The 23,410-nt window shown below is 36.4% G+C and overlaps 1 protein-coding gene across 1 annotated transcript; it reads right to left on the bottom strand.

The window, feature by feature from the left end:
- Positions 1-10,288: 10,288 nt before the first annotated feature.
- Positions 10,289-22,129, bottom strand: LOC120481698 (keratin, type I cytoskeletal 18). Its single transcript, XM_039675485.2, has 9 exons — positions 22,021-22,129; positions 20,016-20,413; positions 18,738-18,820; positions 18,492-18,648; positions 15,580-15,744; positions 14,177-14,302; positions 12,406-12,623; positions 12,175-12,206; positions 10,289-10,783 (listed from the first exon to the last, which is right to left on the bottom strand). The coding sequence occupies exons 2-9, from the start codon at positions 20,406-20,408 to the stop codon at positions 10,668-10,670; spliced, it is 1,290 nt and encodes a 429-aa protein (XP_039531419.1). The 5' UTR covers positions 20,409-20,413; positions 22,021-22,129; the 3' UTR covers positions 10,289-10,667.
- Between the last annotated feature and the right edge of the window lie 1,281 nt (positions 22,130-23,410).

The following is a 23,410-nucleotide window of genomic DNA, read 5'->3' as shown; positions in this document are numbered from 1 at the left end:
GTCTCTTGGTGAAATAAGGAATGTAATGAGTATTGGACATATAATAGTAAACTCGAGAATATTCTTGAAGTGGTTAATATGCCTCAATTTGACAAAGAGCATCCTCATGGGAATTACTGTATGGTCTTCCTCGACTTTTGCCAATGAAAGAATCCTTTGACTCTTTTGCACACTGATGTTTTTCATGCACACTTTCTGTTCCTGCTTCACTGCTGATTTGAGATCACCAGATTGAATTAAATGTATTGTAGGCCTATACAGTAGCTAGTTCTGTTCTCACGGATATAAGTGCGCAAATAGACCCCATTTATACACAGCAACATCGCATAAACAATTGAGCACGATATTGGGGAGATACGTGATGCAAATGTAGCCTATGTTATAAATAATTGATGTTCTATTTTATAAACCCTGACAAAATGGTATTTTTTTATGCAGACAGCCTAGCGGAACCAGCATGTAGTTTGCATTACAATTCTAGTTGAGGATATTCATATTTTGAGAATAGAAACACAGTTCGCTCTTCAAGACAGTCACCACTTACCCCCATTCACTCACTTTTCATTTGTATACAGAAAAGCCCAAGTGATGGAGACATTATTGATAAGGACGTTGGCGACACCGTCTGGCCAGTAAAAGACGCATTTAAAGGGATAGTTCAAACTATGGGAGTCATCAAATATAGGCCTACTAGTTACCGATATTCTTTGAAATATTTTTTGTGTTCAACAGAAGAAATTTACACAGGTTTGTAACAACTTGAGGGCAAGTAGGCCTGTCATTATAATGACTTTTTTTTTTTTTTTAATGACTAAATTTTTGGGTGAACTATCCCTTTGAATGCGGTAATTAATCAATTACTCTATGATTGTTTTGTCATTCGTATTTTTGCCTAAATCTAACATGCATATTTCCGTTTCCTATAGGTTTCTTACGGATTTGCAATAATTAAACTCTTTTTCCACAAAAAATCTTGAAAATTGTAACATTATAGTCAATGAAACGAGGCTTAAAAAAATAAAAATGTGATCCTACACCTCAACTGTTTTCACCTCTAAACTTTTACGAGCTATTTTATTTTTTCCCATTTTCTATCAAACATCTAACAAAACAAAAAAAAAAGTCTTTTGGACTTTTGGTTCACCAAAAAAATAAAATAAAAGAAAAAATGCTAAAAGCTTTTATAGCTAATGGATAAAAATAATTGTTGCATTTAAATCATTTTTTATCATAATGTCTTATTTCTATCATACACTAAGCATTTTATCATGTCTCTGAAGAACATTGTAATTTGTACTAACAAAAAAAAATATTTAACAAAATGTACACTGTCTAGACTCGGCTATAATGGCATTGTGTATATTGGTTTAACTTTCTTGTGAAAATAAATTCTATCATATTAGATATAATCTTAAAATTTGAATTTAATCCATAACTGTATATCCATATTTCATTGGTGCCATATGTGGTCTACTTTTCTACACTACATGAGGCGCAATGGCCATTTTGAGCAAACAACCTCAACCCCAAATCACCTCAATCACACTGTCACTATATTGATATTTCTCATTGTTTCGGGTTGAAAACTTATGACATGGAGACATTTTTTTACTTTATTTTTGAGAAATTTTATTACAAAAAAATAAATTAAAATATTCATGGTTTAGGAAAGATAACTACTTACCAAAATCCTAACAACTGGAACCACGTGTCCCAGATGTGGCCCAGATCTGGGACGACACTATGAAAAGAAACACAGAAGAGACTAAATTAAAAATATAAAATTGAAGGCAATGTCTCAAACCTGTCTTAAACACCATCACACTGTCACATTAATTTTTTTTTTTTTTTTTTTTTAAATTGAGAGGACGATTAATGAAGGCATTTCTTACTGGTTACCACCTGACATGTTAATGACTACCACAATCATTGTGGTTTTAGTTAAACTTCTAAACTGATTTTTTATTTTATTTTATTTTATTTTATTTTTATTTTTACTTTATTTTTAACAAAAATAAAGAGAGCACAGACACACAATTTGTCTATTTTTAACTTCAGTCCCATAAAATGTGAAAATGATCATAAATGTGACATTTATAATTATTAAATTGTTACAAGGGACACATGAGCAGTAATGTTTGCTTTATAAGTTTTGTGCAAAATCGTTTTTAAACCAATTCCATTTCATCTGTTAGGTTTTGAGAATAAAAGTTTTTAAAATCTAAAATAAAAATACAAAGAATAAAAGGTCTTTCATGCCTGAGGTGGAAAAAATATGATCTGTTTGGAGATTTGAGATGTGCTTTATGATGTGGGGTATTTAGAAAATTCATTTTATGTACTTAAAATATCATCAAATCCCAGGAATTATCCAAATAATATTTTATAAAAGTTTGAGAGATGTTTTATTGAAACACAAGAGGGCACTCTTCGACTATGGTGACCTTACTTAATGTCGAAGAATAATTTATATAGCCTATGTATACTAATATCAATGTAGCCTAGAAGAATATGTGTAATGGGCTTTATGCACAGCTGCACTACTTCCTGAACTTAAGCCAGCTCCTTGTTTCCTGTCTGCCATTATTGGCCAAATTGATTAATTCAGGTGCGTCTGATTATTGTTGCCGTGACTACTCAGGTCAGGTACACCTGAATTAATCAATTTGGCCAATAATGGCAGACAGGAAACAAGGGAGCTGGCTTAGTGCAGCTGGGCATAATGCCCATTGTAAATGTACTTTTCTATACTTGGGGCTAAATATGCCTACTTTTTAGTAGCCTATATAAAAATATAATTTGAATTAGTAAACTTTGAGTTGGCTAGCCTACACTAGTATAGCTACAACTACGTTTTTTGGGGTTTTTTGCACTGCAAACATCCAGTCATCTTCTATTTTACTTTATTTTTAACCTTCATCCTATAACCTTCAAATTCAAAACGTAAGAAGTCATCTATTAACTCTGGAGGTTTAATTCTCACCTATTCCATTTTATGATAAAATCAGCATTTTGCATTATCTTTAAAGTTTAGTTTATTTACTTGCTTGTATAAAAAAAAGTTTTAATATTCACAATTAATCCGGACATTCTGGGCTCAGATTTAAAAGCATCAGAGAAAACCACATTTTGGTGTAAGATTTGAAACTTAATATAAAGACTTTGTTTTTCTGTCAATCCCTCTCGTGACCACGACCACTTTCCAAACCTCGCCTGGAATAAGATTTCACTGACAATGTGTCATTAGCAAAGGCATTCACATCTGGACAAGGGATAATTATAGGGCCATTTAAATCAGTTGGAGAAGAGAATGTCACTGGAACGCTAATGACACATCTACTGCGTTTGAAGACAATCATTATGAGGAGTTGAGTGTTACCTACTACCTGATTTGACAGAGAACACACCTTTGCATGTGTTGTCTTGTGCTTGAAGGATGTGTACTGCCACAGGTAAATCATTAGAGCAAATCTCTCTAACCCCTGCATCTATCTGATGGATTGCTAAGAGATCTTTTTCTTTTAAACTTCATAATGAAGAGACTTGTGTGATTGTGAGAGGGCCCCCTGGTTTTCTTGATTTCCATTAAGCCCTCCATGACAGGTTTTCAGGGGGGAACTCACTGCCACTTTTATTTGATTAAAAGTGAAAAGAACAACAGCTGTTCAGTTATGATGTTTTTTTTGTTTGTTTGTTTTTTGTTTTTTTTAAAGAGATAGTTCACCTAAAAATGTAGGTTCTGTCATCATATATACAGTAGGCTATATCTTTTGTGTTCAGCAGAAGAAATTCATGGTGCGTTTACAATTTTGGGGAAGATACACCCATGAATGGCATACTAAATAGTAGTCAATGAACAAAAATACTGGATTAAGGACATGTTTTTTCAAACTTAAGTGTCTATACACATTAAACGAGCATGTAAACTCACATGTGTGTGATGCTTGTTAGCAATTCAATTTTGGCAGCATGTGCATCTCCTCAAATAGCTTAGCTAATGTCTCTATGTTGCTGTGGTTGCTAAAAGGCTATTTTTTTTACTCCAAAATCTAAAACTACAAGCTTATGTAAAAAACCCATGAGAAATTTCAAAGGGAACCTGGCTAGAAAATCGAATACTGTTGCTAAGAAACGCATTTTGCTATTGCTAAGTAGCCTATGTCTGAGTTCAGAACGGCACATAGAATGCTACTCTTACTATTTTCATCATTTCTAGTACTATGAATATGTAATAAGCTTTCTAGCAATTCTCCATCTGGGATCCTTGAGTCATCCTCACATCCATCCTCACCGTTCATTAAGGCAATATGTACACACGTCCTCTTAAAATTTTTAGTTGATGGGAACTTCTTAATTATTGCTCTGATGGTCAAAATGGGGAATTTCAATTTCTTACAGCCACTTTCTATTTTGTGAAGCTCAACAATCTTTTGTCATATTTACCAGGGTGTCCTCAATTCTGACCACAACTGTATATCCAGCACGTTGTCATTGTCAAATCCTCTCCCGTGGCCTCATGGGATATTAAAGTGTTCACTGTTTTATGGATATTGTGAATGAAGACATACTTGTCACATATTGTTTTTCGGCTATATGGACGTTTGACTTGTCTTTTGGACTGTGCAGATAGCACACGTACGTCTGCAAGATGTATGTTAAAGATCACTTCATCTAGAAAGCATCCACCGTTTTTAAGATTTCAGTTTAACATACATTCTAAATCATTACATCTTAAAGACATCTTCTAAACGTCTATTTGACGTCTGACAGGAAACGTTCTAGACGTATTGCAGATGAGAAAACACTCTTCCAGATGTAAACACACACATCGTGGCCTGTCAGGATGGCGTCTAATATTTCTGTCAACAAAAACACTGTTAAACTGTTGTCATTCATCTGTCTTGTTTACAATGAGACACCTAAACTGTTGTGGTTATCGCTATACACATTTAAAAGTGGCTGGTTCTCTTCATAAAATGTGGTTGCCATTCCCAAACCTTTGCAGTGTGTAGGCCTACTTCACCAATGCTTTGAAAATCTGAGGTAACTTTTGGAACAGAGTCACAGAGTGGACCTACAATCTTCAGAAAACATGAAATAATGTATTACCCTGCACATCTGTCTAGACTGTGCTTATGAAAGACTGTTATCACAGCGTAAGCCGGTGCTAATCTTAGCGGTGGAGCTAACAACTCCAGTGGTTTTTAAAGGCTTAAAGCTCTTTAGCAACAGTAATTTGTGCGTTTTTTGTATTATAGTACTTATTCTACATGTTGTTTTTGACAGGGCATTGTGGATAAATGTTGGGTATTTCCCTAATAAAGTTCAGCACTTTCTTTTAGCAAACCGTAATAGTCTTGACAAACACTGTTATTGTTTCATTTCAGGGTTTCAGAGAGAAAATGATTGCAGGACCTGTTAGATCTCACCGGTACATGCTTGCTTGCGTCATGGTGAGTGATTTAATTTAACGCGTATTAATTATGTTCGCTTCACTGGTTAGCGTGCGTCATTTAGCTTTCGTATGAAGTTTGCAGCTGTGTTCACGTGCTAGCTAATGTCTCCCTCACTCTTGCATATCTTATTAAAAGAGTCATAGCAGATATTGGCAGAAGTTCATACAAGCACATAAACAAGATGACTTAAGAAAAATTGTCCCATTTAGAACTATTACTAAAAAAATGCTTCACAATACAAGTGTATTGTGTTTGTCAAAACATTTAATTTCATTACGTTTAGTGACAACATGTTACAATGTTTACAATGACTGGTAGCCTGTTTTTTTATTAGTCATTAGTCACAAATTTCACGATTTCAATTCAAAAGCTTTCGGATCTTGATTCAATATGAATTGGATAAATAGGTACAGTCAGTGGCTACATGTTAATTTTTCTCTAGGAAAAAATCTCTCAACTAATGCTGTAAACAATGCTGTTTTCCACCATCTTGAATGGATTGTGTACCATTTTTCTGTGACAACAACAGTGGTGGCTGAATCTTCATTAAAACTGACTCTCATTATATTCAGACTCACAAAAAAATCACCTGACAAATTTTTATTGTTTGACTCTGAATCTTAATAAATTTTCTGACAAAGACGGCACACAAGATTTGAGGCAATATCTAAGACAACACTCTTACATAATTTCACAAAATTTCTATTGATTAACTTTAGATTAAACTTTCATTGAATCTATAGATTTCTATTTGCCGTTCTATTCATTACTCTCTTCTATTTTCTAATTAAATTATTTGAAACTTTTGAATGCACACACGTGTATATATATATATATATATATATATATATATATCCCCAAATTACATTACAGTGCCAGAAAAGTTTTAAATAATACTGAATCCGTTCATAGCCTTTCCCTCAAGTCATAATGAAGTGCTGTGACCATAAACACGTACTCAACCCACAATGTGCATTCATTGATGTGCTTGGCCCTGTAATTGCTGTTTGCAGCTGTATTGTTAGGCATATACCTGTTTATTATGTTTTTATGCTTAACATTTTTGCATTTGCACTTTTCCCCCCAAGCTTTGGAATCCAGTTGTGCCCTTAAGTTATCGCTGAACTAAATCCAGAAATTTTGGCATTGAGACGGAGACTTTGTGGCAGCTCTCATCAATATTAGCGTTAGAATACAGATACATCAGTCCAAGCAGGACAGTTTCAAGAGACGACATGAAAAAGCCAGATTCAACAGTGCACCTACAAAAATCCCAACATATTGGGAACTGACAAACTGTGTGAAGCTATTGAAGATAGAGGAGTTTGACAGATGTGTAAGTCGGCTTTTGAGGCATCATGCTTGTCAGTTTGTATGTTTTAGGATCAGGGTGTGTAAGGGGAACATTCATTTTATTCCTACAAACCCCCTCTTGAAGATTCATGTTTCAATGGATGTTTCTTCAAGAGAAACAAGACCGATTGCACTGATCATTTTTGACCCTGTTTAGTTTCCATAGAGACAGTGTCAGTGTGGGCAAAAGCAAAATAGCTTTGAGTTGGAAGTGGTTAGTGAAATTCATGTTCTCAGCCATCGGGACATTATTTTTCCCACTCATTGCCATGGCTGTACTGTTGGCTAACGTTCCCAGTCCTGTTTCCAAGAAAAGTTATTATGATGCATAACATTAACAGTTTTTGTATTCACTGACAAAAATATTGAGTGTTTTCCCATGCCAAATTCATCCCCACAAATGCTATAGGATGTTCTGAGTGTTTGCAAGGGTTTCTAAGTGGTTTCTAAGGTGTTTAAAAATGGCTTTGACCATTGCTGTGTGGTCGCTATGTGCTTACTGTCAAAAGAACTGGAACAAACTGAGAAAAGGCAAGTATTGGTAGTAAAATAAAAACAAATTTTGTAAATAAAAGTATGTATAGTGTATACATAAAATCAATTTATCGTGATTAATCAAATCTAAAACAATTTTTTTTGTGCGTGTATACATTTATTTTATTTTATTTTAGCTTATTTTTTAGTTTATTTTATATATAGGTCACACTTTATATTAAGTGGCATTAAGTACTAAATACGTACATCAAAAAATAAGAACAATACTTATTATGTTCATGTATCAGAAAACACTTTTGCTGCTATTGAGGTGTGATACGGATAAGATTAGGGACAGGTTTGTGTGATATGGGTCGGTTTAAGGGTGGGTTAAGGTGTAGGGGAAGGCACAACAGTGTAATTACAAATGTAATAACATAGTACTTAAAGCCACTTAATATATATATATATATATATATATATATATATATATATATATATATATGAAGTGTTCAGATGCAAAAGCCTCTAAATGCCATTTGAAATTTTCTTCTTTAATGATGATTTTTATCAAACTTTTATATTTAAGTTTAGTAATTTCACTTAAATAACAATTAATAGGTAATTATCATTGCCATTTAAGTGAAATCACTGAACTTAAATATACAAGCTTGATAAAAATGATCATTTCAAATGGCACTTAGAGGCTTTTGCATCTGAACTCTTCATATATATATATATATATATATATATATATATATATATAATTAAAGTAAATATTGTAAATAAAATTAAACTTTATATATATATATATATTTATTTAAATAATATATTTAACATACATAACTGTATAAATATAAATAATATTAATCAAGTTAAAAAAAAGTATAAACCGAAGTAAAAAAAAAAAAAAAAAAACTTGAAAGAATCTATAATCAAACCCTTATAGACCCATAAGGAATTAAACAGAGTGTTCCAGTACTCCTAATGGATCCAGGACAGGCTTCTTAATGAACATCCTCTTGTCCTGCACTGACAGATCATTGCAGGGATCAGTTCACATTGCCGAAGTCTCTAAACATCCCCGAGTGCCAAACCGCTCTTCAATCCTCACCAGCCTATCCACCGCTGCCTTCACTGGCCAACAGATCAAATCATCTGAATGAGTCCATTTAGCTGAAGCTGAGGACAAGCAGGATGGCGTCACCAATCAGGAAGGGGTTTCCACAGATCCAATTTACCATAATCCTCAAATTGTGCCATGTGAAATAAAAAGAAGCTTACTGCAGCCATTTTATTTCTCTGCCTCTGAGATCATTACTTAAAAATCTCTATAGTAATACAGTACAAGAGCAAATGTCAAGTCCAGTAAAGTAAACTTTGATAGGCCTAAATTAATAAATTAATAGCTTCGTTGTCCTGATGTGAACCGACTACTCGATTTACAGGTTTGTTTGTTTTTTAATTCAAATCACAATTCAAAATTGATTTTGGTTTGCAAAGTGAAAGTTCCCCTGAACGCGCGTGTACATCAAGGTATTTTCTAGTTCCAATCCTGGTCACAGAACTCACAGCACAGTATTTTGTATTTGCTTAAATTATTTCCTGCCATGCAAATCCATACTTTTAATTTATTCTACAGAAGACAAAAAAGGAAGATGACCAAAGAGGATTTGAATGAGACATTTCCCCCTTTGTCTTAAAGTTGCCCTCATTGTAAACCCAAACCAAATGAAATGAGTTTATTTCACTCTAATATTACTGAAAGTTCCTTACTGGAAAAAGGTTAAGTGAACTCAATAACTTATCATATTGAACTGAATGAGTTCAGCAGGACTGCATAAGGAGAATAAAAATTGAAATGAAGTGTTAGTTTGTGTTTTTGCACTAGATTTCCACAGGGAGAGAGATGTTAGTGTTTAATTTTCTGTTATGTTGATTAATAGGTGTTTGTTGTGTTTTTGAAGGTTACCATTGGGGTGAAAAGTATGTTCTTGTAACTTCAACATCAAGAAATAATTCATTTTAAGCAACCCAATTAAGCTCTGAGCAGAGTGTTAAATGAACACTGAAGCAGTTGATTAAGAGCCCAACTAAAACACATACTGATCACCATAATGGTGACTTGCACATTCCATCAGGTGTCTTCAAAAATGATCAATCATCCCTCAATAATTCACTTCATTATCTCATTAACACTGCTTTAGTGTTCATCGCTTAAAACTACTTAATTCCATTATGTTGAAGTTACATACTTGAACAAATTATGTTTGTTTAACGTAACCCAGTTATGTGGAACCTGTTCCACCATAAAAAAGTTAATCAAAGCCAACATATCATTTTTTTGTGTGTGTGTGTGTAGATACTCTCGTGTGACCTATACGGCGTCATCTTCCCATTTAAATCCTCTCCCGTGGCCTCATGGGAAAGTAAAGTGTCCATTGCACGCGCACTCCAGAATCTCACCGGAAGTTGGTCATCCGGGTCATTTTTGCCATTATTTTTACATACAATAATGAACGTATTTGATTTCGGACGCAACAAAGGTTAAAGTTCATGGTGTATGTGTAGTCTTGCTTTCTTGTTCATCAAAACTTGTGTTCATCATTGATTATCCGTCATGCATCTCATTCTTGATCTATTAATATTATTAGCCTACTTTTTTGAACAGGAGAAACATGAGAACCTTAACAGAATGAAAACAAATGAAGAATAAATGAATTCAAAATAGTAAAAAGGAGACCGGTCTAAAAACATAATAAACAGTCCATCTAAAGATAACTTCTCAGAACGTGTTGAAAAGTTGAAATACTTGCCAGTGATATGGTAACCACATATTATGTAAATTAATATTAATAGTGTTTCTGCAAATAACTGTATCCTGAAAATACATTTAATTTTGAAATATTATCTGTCGTTTATATTATGAGAATAAAGTCATGGGTTCAATTACTGTACTTTGGATAAAAGTCTTGTGAAAGTCATAAATGGCACAACAAACGCAGTTTGCATATAATAGTTTTATTATGGATAAAGAGTGAAAGAAATGACAGATAAGCACACTCTTAAGGTAATGAATTCCTCCTCACTCTACTCTATTTAGAAATAAATATGGCGTGCAGAAAGAATAAAGTGTTTTGGTCAGATAAGTTCCTAAAAGCAATAACAGGAGCACTTGTTTCATCCTCAGTTTCAGCTCTTATTCTGATGGCTTTCCTAGTAATTTCAGCTCTTTTGTTGCTTGAGAAAGGAAAAACGATCTCTTTGAAAGACTGGGAATGAAACAAAACTCAGGAGCCCCGTGGGGCCCAAAGGTAATGTGCCTCCTAAATGGACAATAGAGGCTTTTGTACGGAGAATCACACAGACGGTCTTGTTCTTGTTTTACTTCTTTGTCTCTTCAATCTGTTCAACTTCACTGGATTCGTCCACCACTTTACCATTGATCATGGTTTGCGTTACCACCTTCACTATCTTACGGGTACGAACGTCAGGCTCCTCTGTGGACAGAAAGCCAGAGACAGAGAGAGATGTTAGCGATATGTCAGATTCCTTTCGCTCTGTGTTGCTGTGGACGGCTCTGTTATGAGAGGCTGCTCTGTTTGGCAGTGTTTAATGTGTCATTAGTTTTCAGTCACAGGCGCTGTGGAGTCCAGGTGAGAGGACAAACGCACTCCCAGGAACATTCCAGAGCCACGCTCGGATATCTGATGAATGTTTACCCAACAGTTCAAGATAGCTTAAAGTATACTTAAGCATCAGACTCACTATCACACTGCTGCTGAATATCAATCTTTCTGCTGAAAGGGGGCCTTTGTATGTAAGCTTGTTTGCGCCACTGAAAAAAAAATAGATCGCAATTCTGACATGCAAATGCGAGTTCATATAAAATTCGACTATATAATTGAATTTATATATCAATTATATTTTTATATAAAATCTTTTTTTTCCCTCAGAATTGGACCTTATAACGCACCATTGAGAGTTTATATCTCACAAAAAGAATTCAGAATAGCGGGATATAAACTCCCAATTGCGAGAAAGTCAGAATCGTAAGTTTATATTATTGTATATTTTGTAATTCTGACTTTTTTTCCTCACAATTTTGACTTTTTTCGTACAATTCTGACTTTTTTCGTACAATTCTGACGTTGTTCTTGCAGTTGCAAATTAAAATGACAGTATTGCGGGATATAAACGCAATTGTGAGAAAAAAAGTCAGAATTGCAAGAAGAAAATCAGAAAGGTAGTGAAAGAAATGACAGATAGGCAAACTCTTTTATTTGCAGATAAGCAAATTGTCGACTTTTTTCGACAATTCAGACTTTTTTCGTACAATTCTGACTTTTTTCCCCCTGCTGTTCAGACTTTCTATCGCAATTCTGACATTGTTCTTGCAATGTATTCAGTCAGTATTGCGGGATATAAACGCGCAATTGTGGGAAAAACGTCAGAATTGCGAGAAAAAAAAGTCTGAATTGTGAGAAATAAACTCATAATTGTGAGAAAAAAAAGTCAAAATTGCGAGAAGAAAGTCAGAAAGGTAGTGAAAGGTAGTGAATGTGTACAGTAAAAAGCCCCCCCCCCCCCCCCCCCATGTCTCCCTTTTTTTATCCCTTATCTAATGTTTTGTGATGTTAGTTAGTATAAAACAATCCTGTTATCATGACTTTCACAACTTGAAGAAAAAATATCCATTCCTGTGTTTTGGCTGTGAGGTTGCAGGAACATCAGCGCTATTGCGAGTGTGCCATTGCTTAAATCAATTTTATTATGGCAATATTTGTTAGATCTATGCAAATTTTTCCAAATGTTTGTAGAATGCAAAATTAGTTTGTGCATATTTGTTGTAGTGTTTGCTGAATGTAACGTGTGACAGTGCAGTACTCACTCTTGGGGGGTGGAGGAGGAATCTCTTTAACCCTGTGAAATAAAACAAGAAACATGCATTAAGTATCAAAACATCATTAAGCTGCAAAAATCTCAGAAAACAACATCAGTCACAAAAAATACCAGTATACGGCTGACATTATACGGTAAGTAAATAATGACAATTTAAATGTATTAATTACAGAAATCGATTGACAGCACACTAGACGTTAAGCTAACAGAACCCGCTCACGTTTCCTCCCCCTCCAGCAGCCTCCTGTAGGTGGCGATCTCCATCTCCAGGTTCTGCTTGATGCGCAGGAGCTGCTCGTAGTCCGTCTTGTTGCGCTGCATGTCCAGGCGCAGATGCGACAGGCTTTCCTCCAGCTGGGCCAGGGTCGCCTGCAGTCGCTCCATCTCCAGGGTGTACTTCTGCCCCGTCTCACCCAAGTTACCCTCCAGAGCCGACACCTGTCAGGGAGGTTACATGAGGATTTGTCAGTTGAAGCCTAACAAGACTTGGTTAGCACACACATGGTGGTCAAGTGGGAATTGGAATCTCTTTTCCCAAACATTGTCTGTCTTCCCTCAATTATCAAGCGATTAAAAAATAATAATCAATTAAAATTAAAAACTGATTAAAAGTCAGAATTGGGATATATAAACTCTGACTTTATAACTCGCAATTGCGAGTTTAAATCCCCAATTCTGAAGACAAATTGAGATAAAAAAAAAATCTCACAGAATTGTGAGATAAAAAGATAAACAATTACCTTTTTTATTATTTTTATTCTGTGGTGGAAACAAGCTTCCATTCAAACAATTCTGCTCTTGAATTATAAGTAATATTTCCGTTGGAAAATTGAGTAAAAGCAAACAATATTTTGATCTAAAATATAACACAAAATTAACTTCTTATTTATTAAACTGTTGTGTAAAATCAGCATTACATTTGCACTCGTGCAATTTGGGACCACACTTTACTCATGTGATATTGCTTAACTACAACATATCATATATAAATATGATATGAAACTCATATCTTGAATTTTAGGGTCATTCTAACTGCATTCAATAGTGTCCATCACACACTGAGATGTTGCCCTGCTTCATATTCATCACCAATATAAAAACAAAATATATATATTGCTTAGCTGAATCCATTTGGTCGCACATCCTTTTTAATGCTTGGCAAAATACATGTAAATGTGTGTATGTGGGTTTGTTTTTGGTGAATAACTACCATGGAAATGATGCTATTCCATCAGTAAATACATCAGTACTATTTATTTTACATGTAATCATGTTTAAACTGCTAACCACAGGATAGTGATAAGGTGAACCGTCCAGACAATGAGGCTTCTTTGACTACTGCTCACATGCGGATGAGGAGAACGTTTATAGCCTACACTTGCAGGCCACTATTCCTGCAAAACTTCAATATATTTGCTTTCAATGTCCTTTGTGTTCCACAGGGGAAAGAAAGTCATACGGGTTTGGACAGAATTAGGGAATTAAAAGGCACAATGGCTTAATGCACCTAGTTTAACCCTTTAAATATAACAGTACCAGCAGAGAAACTACAAAACAACCCCCATGTGAACTCACATCGTGGCTTATTTACACAAGCATGACCTGTTGATAGCTACTATACATCTGAGATGCTGTGAGTGATCCTGGACTGGCTAGAGACTCAAAGGTCAGGAAAACAAGCAAACCTGTTTCTGATTGAACGTTCTGATGGAAAGGTTCCTCTTTGCAGATCTACTTTTAGAAGGGTTTCAACATAATCCCAACAACAAACTGTGTCTGTGCTTCTTACATCACACATTTGACCTGTGAAAGTAAGTAATGGCATGTGATGGAGCATTTATGGCCTGGGTCATTCAAATAGCCTCGACATAAAGGGCAGGGTTTCACTTTCCAGTGGTAAGCTGTAACTGTATCTGCATTGGCCACGGCTCTAGAAGTTCACTCAGGGAACAGAAATGGTGCTTAAAAGGTTCCTTCTGCCTGGTTCTGACCTGTTTGTGAAGGCTCTCCAGTTCCACTTCCAGTGTCTGCAGAAAGCGCTGCCTCTCGATAAGTTCACTCTGAGACCCTCTCAGCGCTTCATTACTCTCACGCACCTGCATTTGCACCGTCTCCAGCTATACACACACATATACAGGGGAATGGGTTACAAAAGTGTTCCGCATACAAGACCACCATGAAACAGTATATCCTGCTAAAGGTTTGTTGCACTGCAGCACCAATTCAGTTATAATAACATGGTGACATTTACCATAAAGATGATTACCATATTCATTTTAACATTTTATGACATACATTCAAATAACACCATGATTCCATATCCCAAGGTATTTTTGAAGTACTATAGTAAATATCTTGGTTGCATGTACCAAAAATGCCAAGCTACTGTACCATGTCATAAAAACATGGTGCCACTGTATTTTCAAACTACTGTACGAAAATTTCATGGTTTCATTTACCAATAATACCATGGTATTACCATGGTTCTGTGTCCAAGGTATTTTTTAAGTACCATGTAAAAAATAAATCATGGTATTGTTTTTATGTCCAAAATATCAATAATACAGTATTTTTGAAGTACCTTGAAATAACTATATAGTATATACCGTAGTTCACGTGTATTTGAAAATTCCATATTCCATATAAAATAAAAATACTATGGTTATATGTACCAAAAGTACCATGGTATTACAATAATTTAGTGTCCAAAAGTATTTTGGATGTACCTTGAAGTACCATACCATGCTTTAGCTTACAAAAAAACATGATATTAAAGTGGATCCATGTTCAAAAAACATAGTAATAATACCCAGTTTTTTTCAGTACCTTACCTTCAATACTGATGTGAATCGAAAAGGTTTTTAGGGGTTCAAGCACGAAGTGCTGAAAATTTGTAAAACATGTCTATGTGTAAAATCATGCTAAAACATGGTCTATTCCATCTATGATCTCAGTGGTTAAATGCTTGCTACATAAAACAATGTCTTTTAATGCTTTGGTGCTTAAATACCTTAAAGGCCTTAACTGCTTGAACCCCGATAAATGTTGCTTGCAGCTTTAATTGTCTTTGCAATTGGCCTCTAAATAAACTACTTTTTGCATAAGTACCTTTTGTAAATTCCATGGCATCACTTTCCAAAAATATCATTATATTACAATGGTACCATATCCAAATAACATGGTAATCTCACAGTATTTTAAAATATTTCAAATAAAATACTTTGGAGTGACATGTAAATACCATGCATTATTGTTCAGTTATACATGTACAAAAGCGCATGGTTGTACCAAGGTGTTTTTGTAAGTGAAATGTCATCTGGGTCTATAGGAAACTCTAAATGGGGGCTGGCAGACAAGGTACTGTTTATGACCCTGTTCCCATGGGAGCACCAACCTTTTTACGGTACCAGTTCTCAGCTTCCTCCTTGTTCTTCTGGACAATGCCTTCATACTGGTACCTAAGTTCAGAGAGAACCGTCCCCAGCTCTGGCCCGCGGGCCGCATCCACCTCAACACTGACTTCCTCTTGAGCAACCCGGGCCCTCAGGCTGTCCAATTCCTGCAGAGACGGAGGGAAAACTAATGAGAGAATCATAGAGACAAGGATGTGGCACGAGTCATGACTAAACAAATTGTGTGATAATATTCCGTGGAACTAATAACAACTGTTAGTCTGGGACTAATGAGACATTTAACAAGTTTGCGCCTGAATTTTGTGTTTGAACATTGGGTTGTGGTTTGTGTGGTGATTTGAGACAGCAGAGTGAATTTTGGGAATTTGATACCACGTGGTGGCACAGGGTGGGTGGAAGTTACTTCATTATTAACTTCTTCTCAATAAATATTTAATAGAGTTGATCTTGTGTTACTCGCAAAGGTAGCATGCGATGTGCCTCTCACAAAAACAGCCACACACTCCAGATATATTTTGAATATTCTAACCATGACACCACACCCTTCTGTCCAAATTTACCCTGAGTGTACAGTAAGCGTGAGAAAGTATGATAATGGTACTGTACTTCCTGAATATTCTTTTTTTTCTATGTCAATGCGCCAGTGACAATTAAGGCTTATGTACTCTATGCAAGTACAACAAACACATAACGATCATTATCACAGACTGTTATTTAATACTTTTCTTTTTCACGTCAACTATTGTCATTTGCTGAGCAAGTTTGTTAAACTAGACATGTTTATAGCTAGCAACCTGAATACCTTAATCTGGTTTAATGGGACAAACCTTTAATGGTAACTCTATTGCCCTCTTAAGTACAGGGACTTGTTACTTTCAAAGAAACACAATAATTCAAGTATTAGTATTTGTACTGCTGCTTTGCACTTGGAATTTGTTGGCCAAGAATTTGCATCTTTGTGTATTTGTGTAAAGCAAGTTTCAGCATTTGACTTCATGCCAGGAGGTTAGATACGAGGCACATCTTAGATTTCATTTGACAAAAGAACGACATGGATTGGGTTACAAGTGATTCCTTGTCCTTGTCTATCAAAGACAAAAGAGGTCACCACTTGACACTCTTCAAGGGTTTGATACAAGCCTGTCACAGAGGTTGCCATCCGTTTCTCCATGGATGTATGCAGAAAAGGGGCATTACATTAAAGCAGCACTATGTAGCTTTTTCAACCTTTGTAATATTTATCCAAAACCCTTGAGATGGTACATCGACTTACAATAGGTTGAATGACAGGTCTGCCATAGCCTGACAGTGTCTGTATCAATTTTACTGGCACTCTGTATCTTCGGGGAGCGGGTAGGAACCCAAGCACAAAAAGAACTACAAAATTCGACTGCTTTACGACATACGATATACTGAGTTTGGAATGGGCTACATTCTTGCAAGTAAATAATACATGATTAGACGAACAAAATAATCGGTCAGGAATCAGGATAACCATCCTACTGTATGTCTGCAGGCTGATAATCATGTTTTTTATTTATTTTTCTGGTGAAAGTGTCTTGCCTCAGGCTATAATGCAAATCGATTTTTCAAATTTGCAGATTCATCTATGGTAGCTTGATATTATAATATTGATGACATGGCTATTATCTACCAACAAACATTGAATTGAATTAGCTTATCCATTATGTAAAACAGTAGCCAATAGGCTAACGTTACTATAAAGACGCTGGCTTGTAAATGTGAGCTACGCAATCTTTTGACGTTTGAAAAAAATAAAGCCCATGAAACTATATTTATACGACATGCTGAAATTTATGCCAATACCTGTGATGAAGACATTTCACACGCAACGCTGGCAGTCTGCCCAAGATGTAAGAACTCCTTCCTTCTGCATAGTTTGGGGATCGCTTGTCAACAAATGCACGCGTCTATTCCCTAGTGTAACCATGACAGATTTTACGACAGTAGTAGAAGACAATACTGTTTCCCAACTGTAGGGGGACCCCAAGAGCAAAATTTTAAAAGTAACATAATGCTGCTTTAACAGAAAGTTGGAAGGAATGGAAAACCATTGAACTTTGGACTGGCTCACGTCCTACTCTTATTGTACATTAACATGCTACCCCTAGTCTAACAAGTTTGTAGACTAAGGGAATTTTGCGCATATGCTTCTCTATAAGGTGCAGCATTCGTTGCTCTGTTTCCACATCCTTACCATAGACAGTAAAAGAAATGGACAGAGCGATCTCATTGGAACTCCATCGAGACGATTGAAGCCCGTTTTTGGCGACTTCCGCACTTTTAGCACTTCCGTCCCTGACGCGCAGACTCAAACAGAGCTTGACTACGTACAGTAGTTGTGACGAGAGCAACCCGTCTTTCTTCTAGTGCTGTGGCATGAGAAATCTGAATCATTCCCTTCCGAAACTTGCAGAGGCGGAGAGTGTGAGTAGGAGCTGTCCATGAGCAAGGAGCAGGAGACAATTTTGCTAGGTATTCTGATTAATTATTTTGTCATTTTGCCTCCACGTTTCCCCGATTGCGCGCGAGCTTCTTCTCCTGTCCATACGGTAATCTCTCTACTGTGCAACAGAGAGTCGCGTGGGTATGACGCAATCGTTAGCTTACTTTCACTAAAACTGCTTCTACGGGGCCATAACATAAGCTACAAGGTAATGGAGCATTTTATACATTGTCGTTTTTCTTTAGAAATAAATAAAGGACAAATGGGGTCTTCAAACGCCTCAGATGTAAAGTTATTCGCTGTCAAAGTGACGGCAAAATGAATGGGAGTCAATGGGAATGCTAACGCAAGTGAAGTTCTGCTACAAGATGGCAGCTCCCGCGAGGCTTCAACTTTCGGTCGATGGATTACCCCCATGGTCCTTACCTCCTCATGATTCTTCTTCAGGAAGTAGAGTTCCTCTTTCAGGCTGTCCAGGTCTCCACGGAGTGAGGCGATGATCTGGTCATGGTCTGACTTGGCTTTCTTCAGGGCCACACAGTCCCGCTCCACCGACTGACACATCGCGCTCTCCGTCTCCCATCTGCAAGCACACATCCAGAACATGCCTCGTAAAGTTGCTCAACAGATGTTTAGAAGATTGTTTGAGAGGTGATTTTGAAATCAACTCACTTGATTCTGAAATCATCTGCAGCCAGCTTGGCATTATCGATCTCAAGCATGATCCGAGCGTTCTCCAGGGTCTTCTTCCTTAACTGTAAGGTACAGCATGAGAACACTTTATAGAAAGCACAAATCAAATTATTATAGTGAGAGTGTAATTAATTATTACACAAGGCACAATTACAACTAGGGGTATCCAATCCTGCTCCTGGAAAGCCACCTTCATGCAGGATTTGGGTGCTTCTCAATATTCAAATGGATGTTTACGTGTTTCCTTGATCTAGCCTGTGACCCGGAAACCAAAGTTAGTCAACTTGAAGGACATCCTAATTCTCTAATTGCACCGCAAGGAGACGAGGAACGAGGAGTGAGGAAGCTTACTATGAGTGAGGATGCAAAGGTGTATCCAATGTGGAAGTCTTTCTTGTAAAACCCTTTTCACATCTGTCCCAATAATTGTAATTGATGTTTTACCTTTGGAGTTTATATAGACCTACAGTACATCTCAGGTATTTCAACAGGGCATCTTGCTTTATTACGGTTTTATTTATTATGACATTTCTAAACCAAACATTAACAAAAGAAAGTGCAGATCCCTTGAGCACTGCTCACGACGCTTTGAGGTGACGCTTGAGTGATCAAGAATATTCCAATATGCACATAGGCTTTCCTTCAATGAATCCATCCTCATTTCCTTTCCTTGCATCCCAAGGGGAGTTGAGTTAGGAAGTGAGGAAAGGAAGGGGGGATGATAAGAAATGAGAAGCGCCCCTTCTCTTCACCCCTAATTAAACAGCCAAACCAGCTAATCATGGTCTTTAGGATCACTCAAATCCTTCGGGCATGTGTGTTGGAACAGGTAGAAACAAAACCTTGGGGAAGGTTCCCCTCCAGGAGCAGGATTGTAAAGTCCTATCATAGACGCACATGGAGGAACTCGGGATTATGTTGCTTTTCTAAAGGGACACAAATGTAAAGGGGAACTTAATTCACCAGTTCATGGTGCTGTTTGAACTTAGTACCATTGGAGAACCGACCAACAGATAGACAACCCCTTTTACAAAGCTATTTATTCAGATTTAAGTATTAGGTATTTCCTTCTTTGTTAAAAGGTAACTGTTTAGTCTGACGGTAGGTAATCATTTAACTATGACTGTCTGTTATGGCTAGTGTTCAGAAACATTGCTGAGAAGACTTTCAGCGCATGTGTATACCTAGACAGCATGAGACATGCTAACAAATGTTTTTTTTTTAGTTCAAAAGACCTTGAGGGGATTGTCCACATACTTCCTGTTCTAGGGCATGGGCTTGGGCCATCATGGAATCAATATCGTGGCCTTTCGGCACACGGTCCAGCATCAGTTGTTTGATCTTCTGCTCCAGGTCAGCGTTGGACTTCTCCAGAGTGCGAACCTTGTCTAGGTAGCTGGCCAGTCGGCTGTTAAGGCTTTGCATGGCCTCTTTCTCATTGGTGCAGTTACCATGAAGGCCGTTGTGGGACACGTTGCTCAGACCGTTCAGATCTGACATGCTCAGGGAGGACGAGCGAGACAGGGGCTTGGAGGCAGCGAACGAGACGGAAGCTTTGGACCGGGCTCGTCCGCTGTCCCTCAGGGACATGCTGGAGAAAGAGGGCTGCCGGCCCAGAGAGAAACTCCGTACTGAGAAACTGGACGCCATGACCTCTGAAAGAAGAAGTATTACAGTGTCTCACACACGAATGCTCAGTATTTTTGATGAATGTCTATCACCAAAAAGTTACATAATATACTTGTAAAATATCACCATATAAGAAATGGATTGCACATCATTGTTTAATTTAAAGATTCTTCATCTATATTAAAATATACACTAAGGTATATAACAGTGAATGTATTGTGTGCTTTTAGGATAAAAATAAGCCTAAAACCTCCATCATAGCCAGAAACCTTTTGCTGAAAAAAACTATTAACAACATTACGCAAAGAAAATCATATTTGGTGTAGAAGAACATCACACATCTCCACCTAACCTCAAGACTTCCAGCTTAAAAATGCTCTTCATACAAATTGACTTTTCAAAAGAAGCTTTTCAAACCAAGAATTCTCCATTGCTCCCCCATGCTGGATTTTACATCTAGAAGTAAACGTCCAAACTCAGTAAAAAATGACTTCTCAACTCTAGGCTGCTTAAGAGAGCTGGTTCACACCTTCCTAATCCATTTATCTCCTGTCATAAAGTGATAACCGACTGACAGCCTGCTTCTGTAAAAGACCTCTGGGCTGAACAAGTTTTTCATGCTGATCTGGGACCAGAATCCCAACTCAGTAATGTCAGAGGTGAATCTGAGAAAGAAATGTCCAATCAAGCCTATATTTAGGATTATTAATATTGTGCATATAGGCTATATATAAAATATAAGACCATTTTGCAATGTGACATTATTAACATGACAATTGAAGTCCCAGTAATGAGATTTTATATGCACGATATATGCATGATTTTAATTTTGGGTCAAATTTGGACAAACCCAAATGTTGGGTTAAAAATGTAATAAAAAAAATTTACAGCTGAAAGTGAACGTTGAAGTTGGTTTTTAAATTACATTTTTAACCCAACATTTAGGTTTGTCCATAATATATTATATTCAAATAAGTAATGTTCAAATTATATAAGGCCATAAAGTTCAAATGTTCCTTACATTCCTTTTTTTAAATTTTTATTTTATTTTTGGGTGAAACAAGTCTTACCCAGCCCAATTATATAAATCAGTTGTTTTAAATAATTCTGTTGAAATGCTTGAACAAACATTTAACTGTTTATGTATTCTACTTAGTAAAATATTAAGGGCATCGAGCAATGCACAAAACTTCAATGAGCGATAAAGATCACATGACATGTAAATGGACACTCTATCGTTATTTTATGTTGGCACATCAAACAATGAACTTTCTTCAAATGTGAGGTTTGTATAACACCTAGACATCAATTAAAAAGGAATTTTTTTTCTCAAATCATGCAAATCATCATTTGGAATTACAGTCACTTATAATTTCTTCAATTTTAATCTAAGTGAATATTAATAAGTACCAAATTTAATGTGAATCTCAACATATAGTCAGCATTTGAAGTGGATCAAAACCTTTCATCAAAGTTATGCATGAATTTTGAACAATACCCGTTCTTGTCGTAGGACAACTTTGATCCACTTCAAATGTTGACTACTGCATAATTCCAAAGTCCAAAAAATTATAATATTGAAATTAGAAGTTGTGGTTATTTTTTAAGAGAATAAGTTTAAGAGGATGCATACCTGTTGAAAGGCTCCTGTGGTGAGGGATGTGTAGAGCGGTACGCTGTGGTCAGTTCCTAACGGTGTCCTCATATAGAGCTCAGGACAGGGGGCGGGGCTTACAGCACCTGCACACCTGTGGGCGGAGTCAACCTGACTCTCTCTCTAGCTGCAGTTCTTCACATCGCTGTAACTCAAGACACAAGAGATCATGGCATGAAATATTCATCAGGTTTCTGATGTAACGTGAACAAAGAGAATGAAAAAAACAAAGGCTGCTCTATGTGCCTGCAGGACAAGATCTATGAGCCAGAACAGTGTTTACTATACTATATTATACTATGCTTATCTCTCTGAACTAGATCTGAAGGATAGCCTATCTTTTCAGTAGTTTACTTATCAAACTGTGCTCTACCGAACAAAAAATGATGGTGGCCTGGCCTTTTACAGAGGCTACGTTCACACAGAAACTGAATATGGTTGTCCTATATTTGTGCACTTAATTAAAATAAATAAAACAATAGTTAAAAATGATGTCATCATTTATTCCCTCTTGATGTTTAAAAGCTGTATGACTTGAAACATAAGATAGAAGATATTTTGAAGAAAGTCAATCAAACCATTTTGGTTACCATTGACTTCCACTGCTTGGGCAAAAAAAAACATTTCTCAAAATCTCTTCTTTGGTTTACATTATTACAAACCTGCAAGTTTTGATCAGGAATCGTGGTTAAAAATCAAGCTTTGAACAGCTATCATGTTCCAAAACAAAACTATTTTCTAGCAGGGAAGAACCACTCGCCTTTTCTTAGTTTGCAATAAATATAGGCTATGTGATCCGCACAGTCCGATTAAGTCAAGCTGCTCTGGTTAACACCTTTTAAATGAGCACAACTCCAAGCCTTCGCTCAAACTGTGTCATGGGAACAGGAGCTGAGTAGCAAACAGAGATCTTTTGTGTCCGCTCTAAACACAATGAAGTATCCAGATCTCTGGACTCTACGGACTCTCAGATGCCACCACGATTGGTTCGATTCACACATCCATGTGTGTTTCAGGTTACATGTTACCTTTAGTTCATTTCTTATGTGCCGTAAAAACACATTCTGACATGGACGTTCACCGCAGTGACATTCCTGATCTTCTGCTCATACACACTGAGGTTCAGGGTTTCTGCATATATATACGTATATATATATATATATATATATATATATCTACTGTATGAGCAATGGTGAAAGGGTATATAAAGAAGAGGTTTGGTTCAGTACAGTATAGATTTGTACATTATCTTGTTGGTGTTAACCGTGTTGGGTGTAATTAATTACTAAGTAATCTGATTACTGTAATTTAATTACTTTCCCTTGAAACCGTATAGTAAGGGATTACTTCTGTTGATAGCATTAGGACA

The sequence above is a fragment of the Pimephales promelas genome, chromosome 23 (assembly GCF_988280905.1).
Source record: "Pimephales promelas chromosome 23, fPimPro1.hap1.1, whole genome shotgun sequence".
Taxonomy (NCBI): Eukaryota; Metazoa; Chordata; class Actinopteri; order Cypriniformes; family Leuciscidae; genus Pimephales; species Pimephales promelas.
This window is presented reverse-complemented; position numbering and strand designations above follow the sequence as displayed.

Excerpts from the sequence above, each read along its gene's own strand:
- LOC120481698 (XM_039675485.2), bottom strand. The coding sequence starts at position 20,408 with ATGGCGTCCAGTTTCTCAGTACGGAGTTTCTCTCTGGGCCGGCAGCCC. Across the intron at positions 15,745-18,491 it reads TGAAGAAGAATCATGAGGAG|GAATTGGACAGCCTGAGGGC; the intron begins GTAAGGACCATG and ends CCGTCTCTGCAG. Across the intron at positions 12,207-12,405 it reads CTGCTGGAGGGGGAGGAAAC|GGTTAAAGAGATTCCTCCTC; the intron begins GTGAGCGGGTTC and ends TTTATTTCACAG.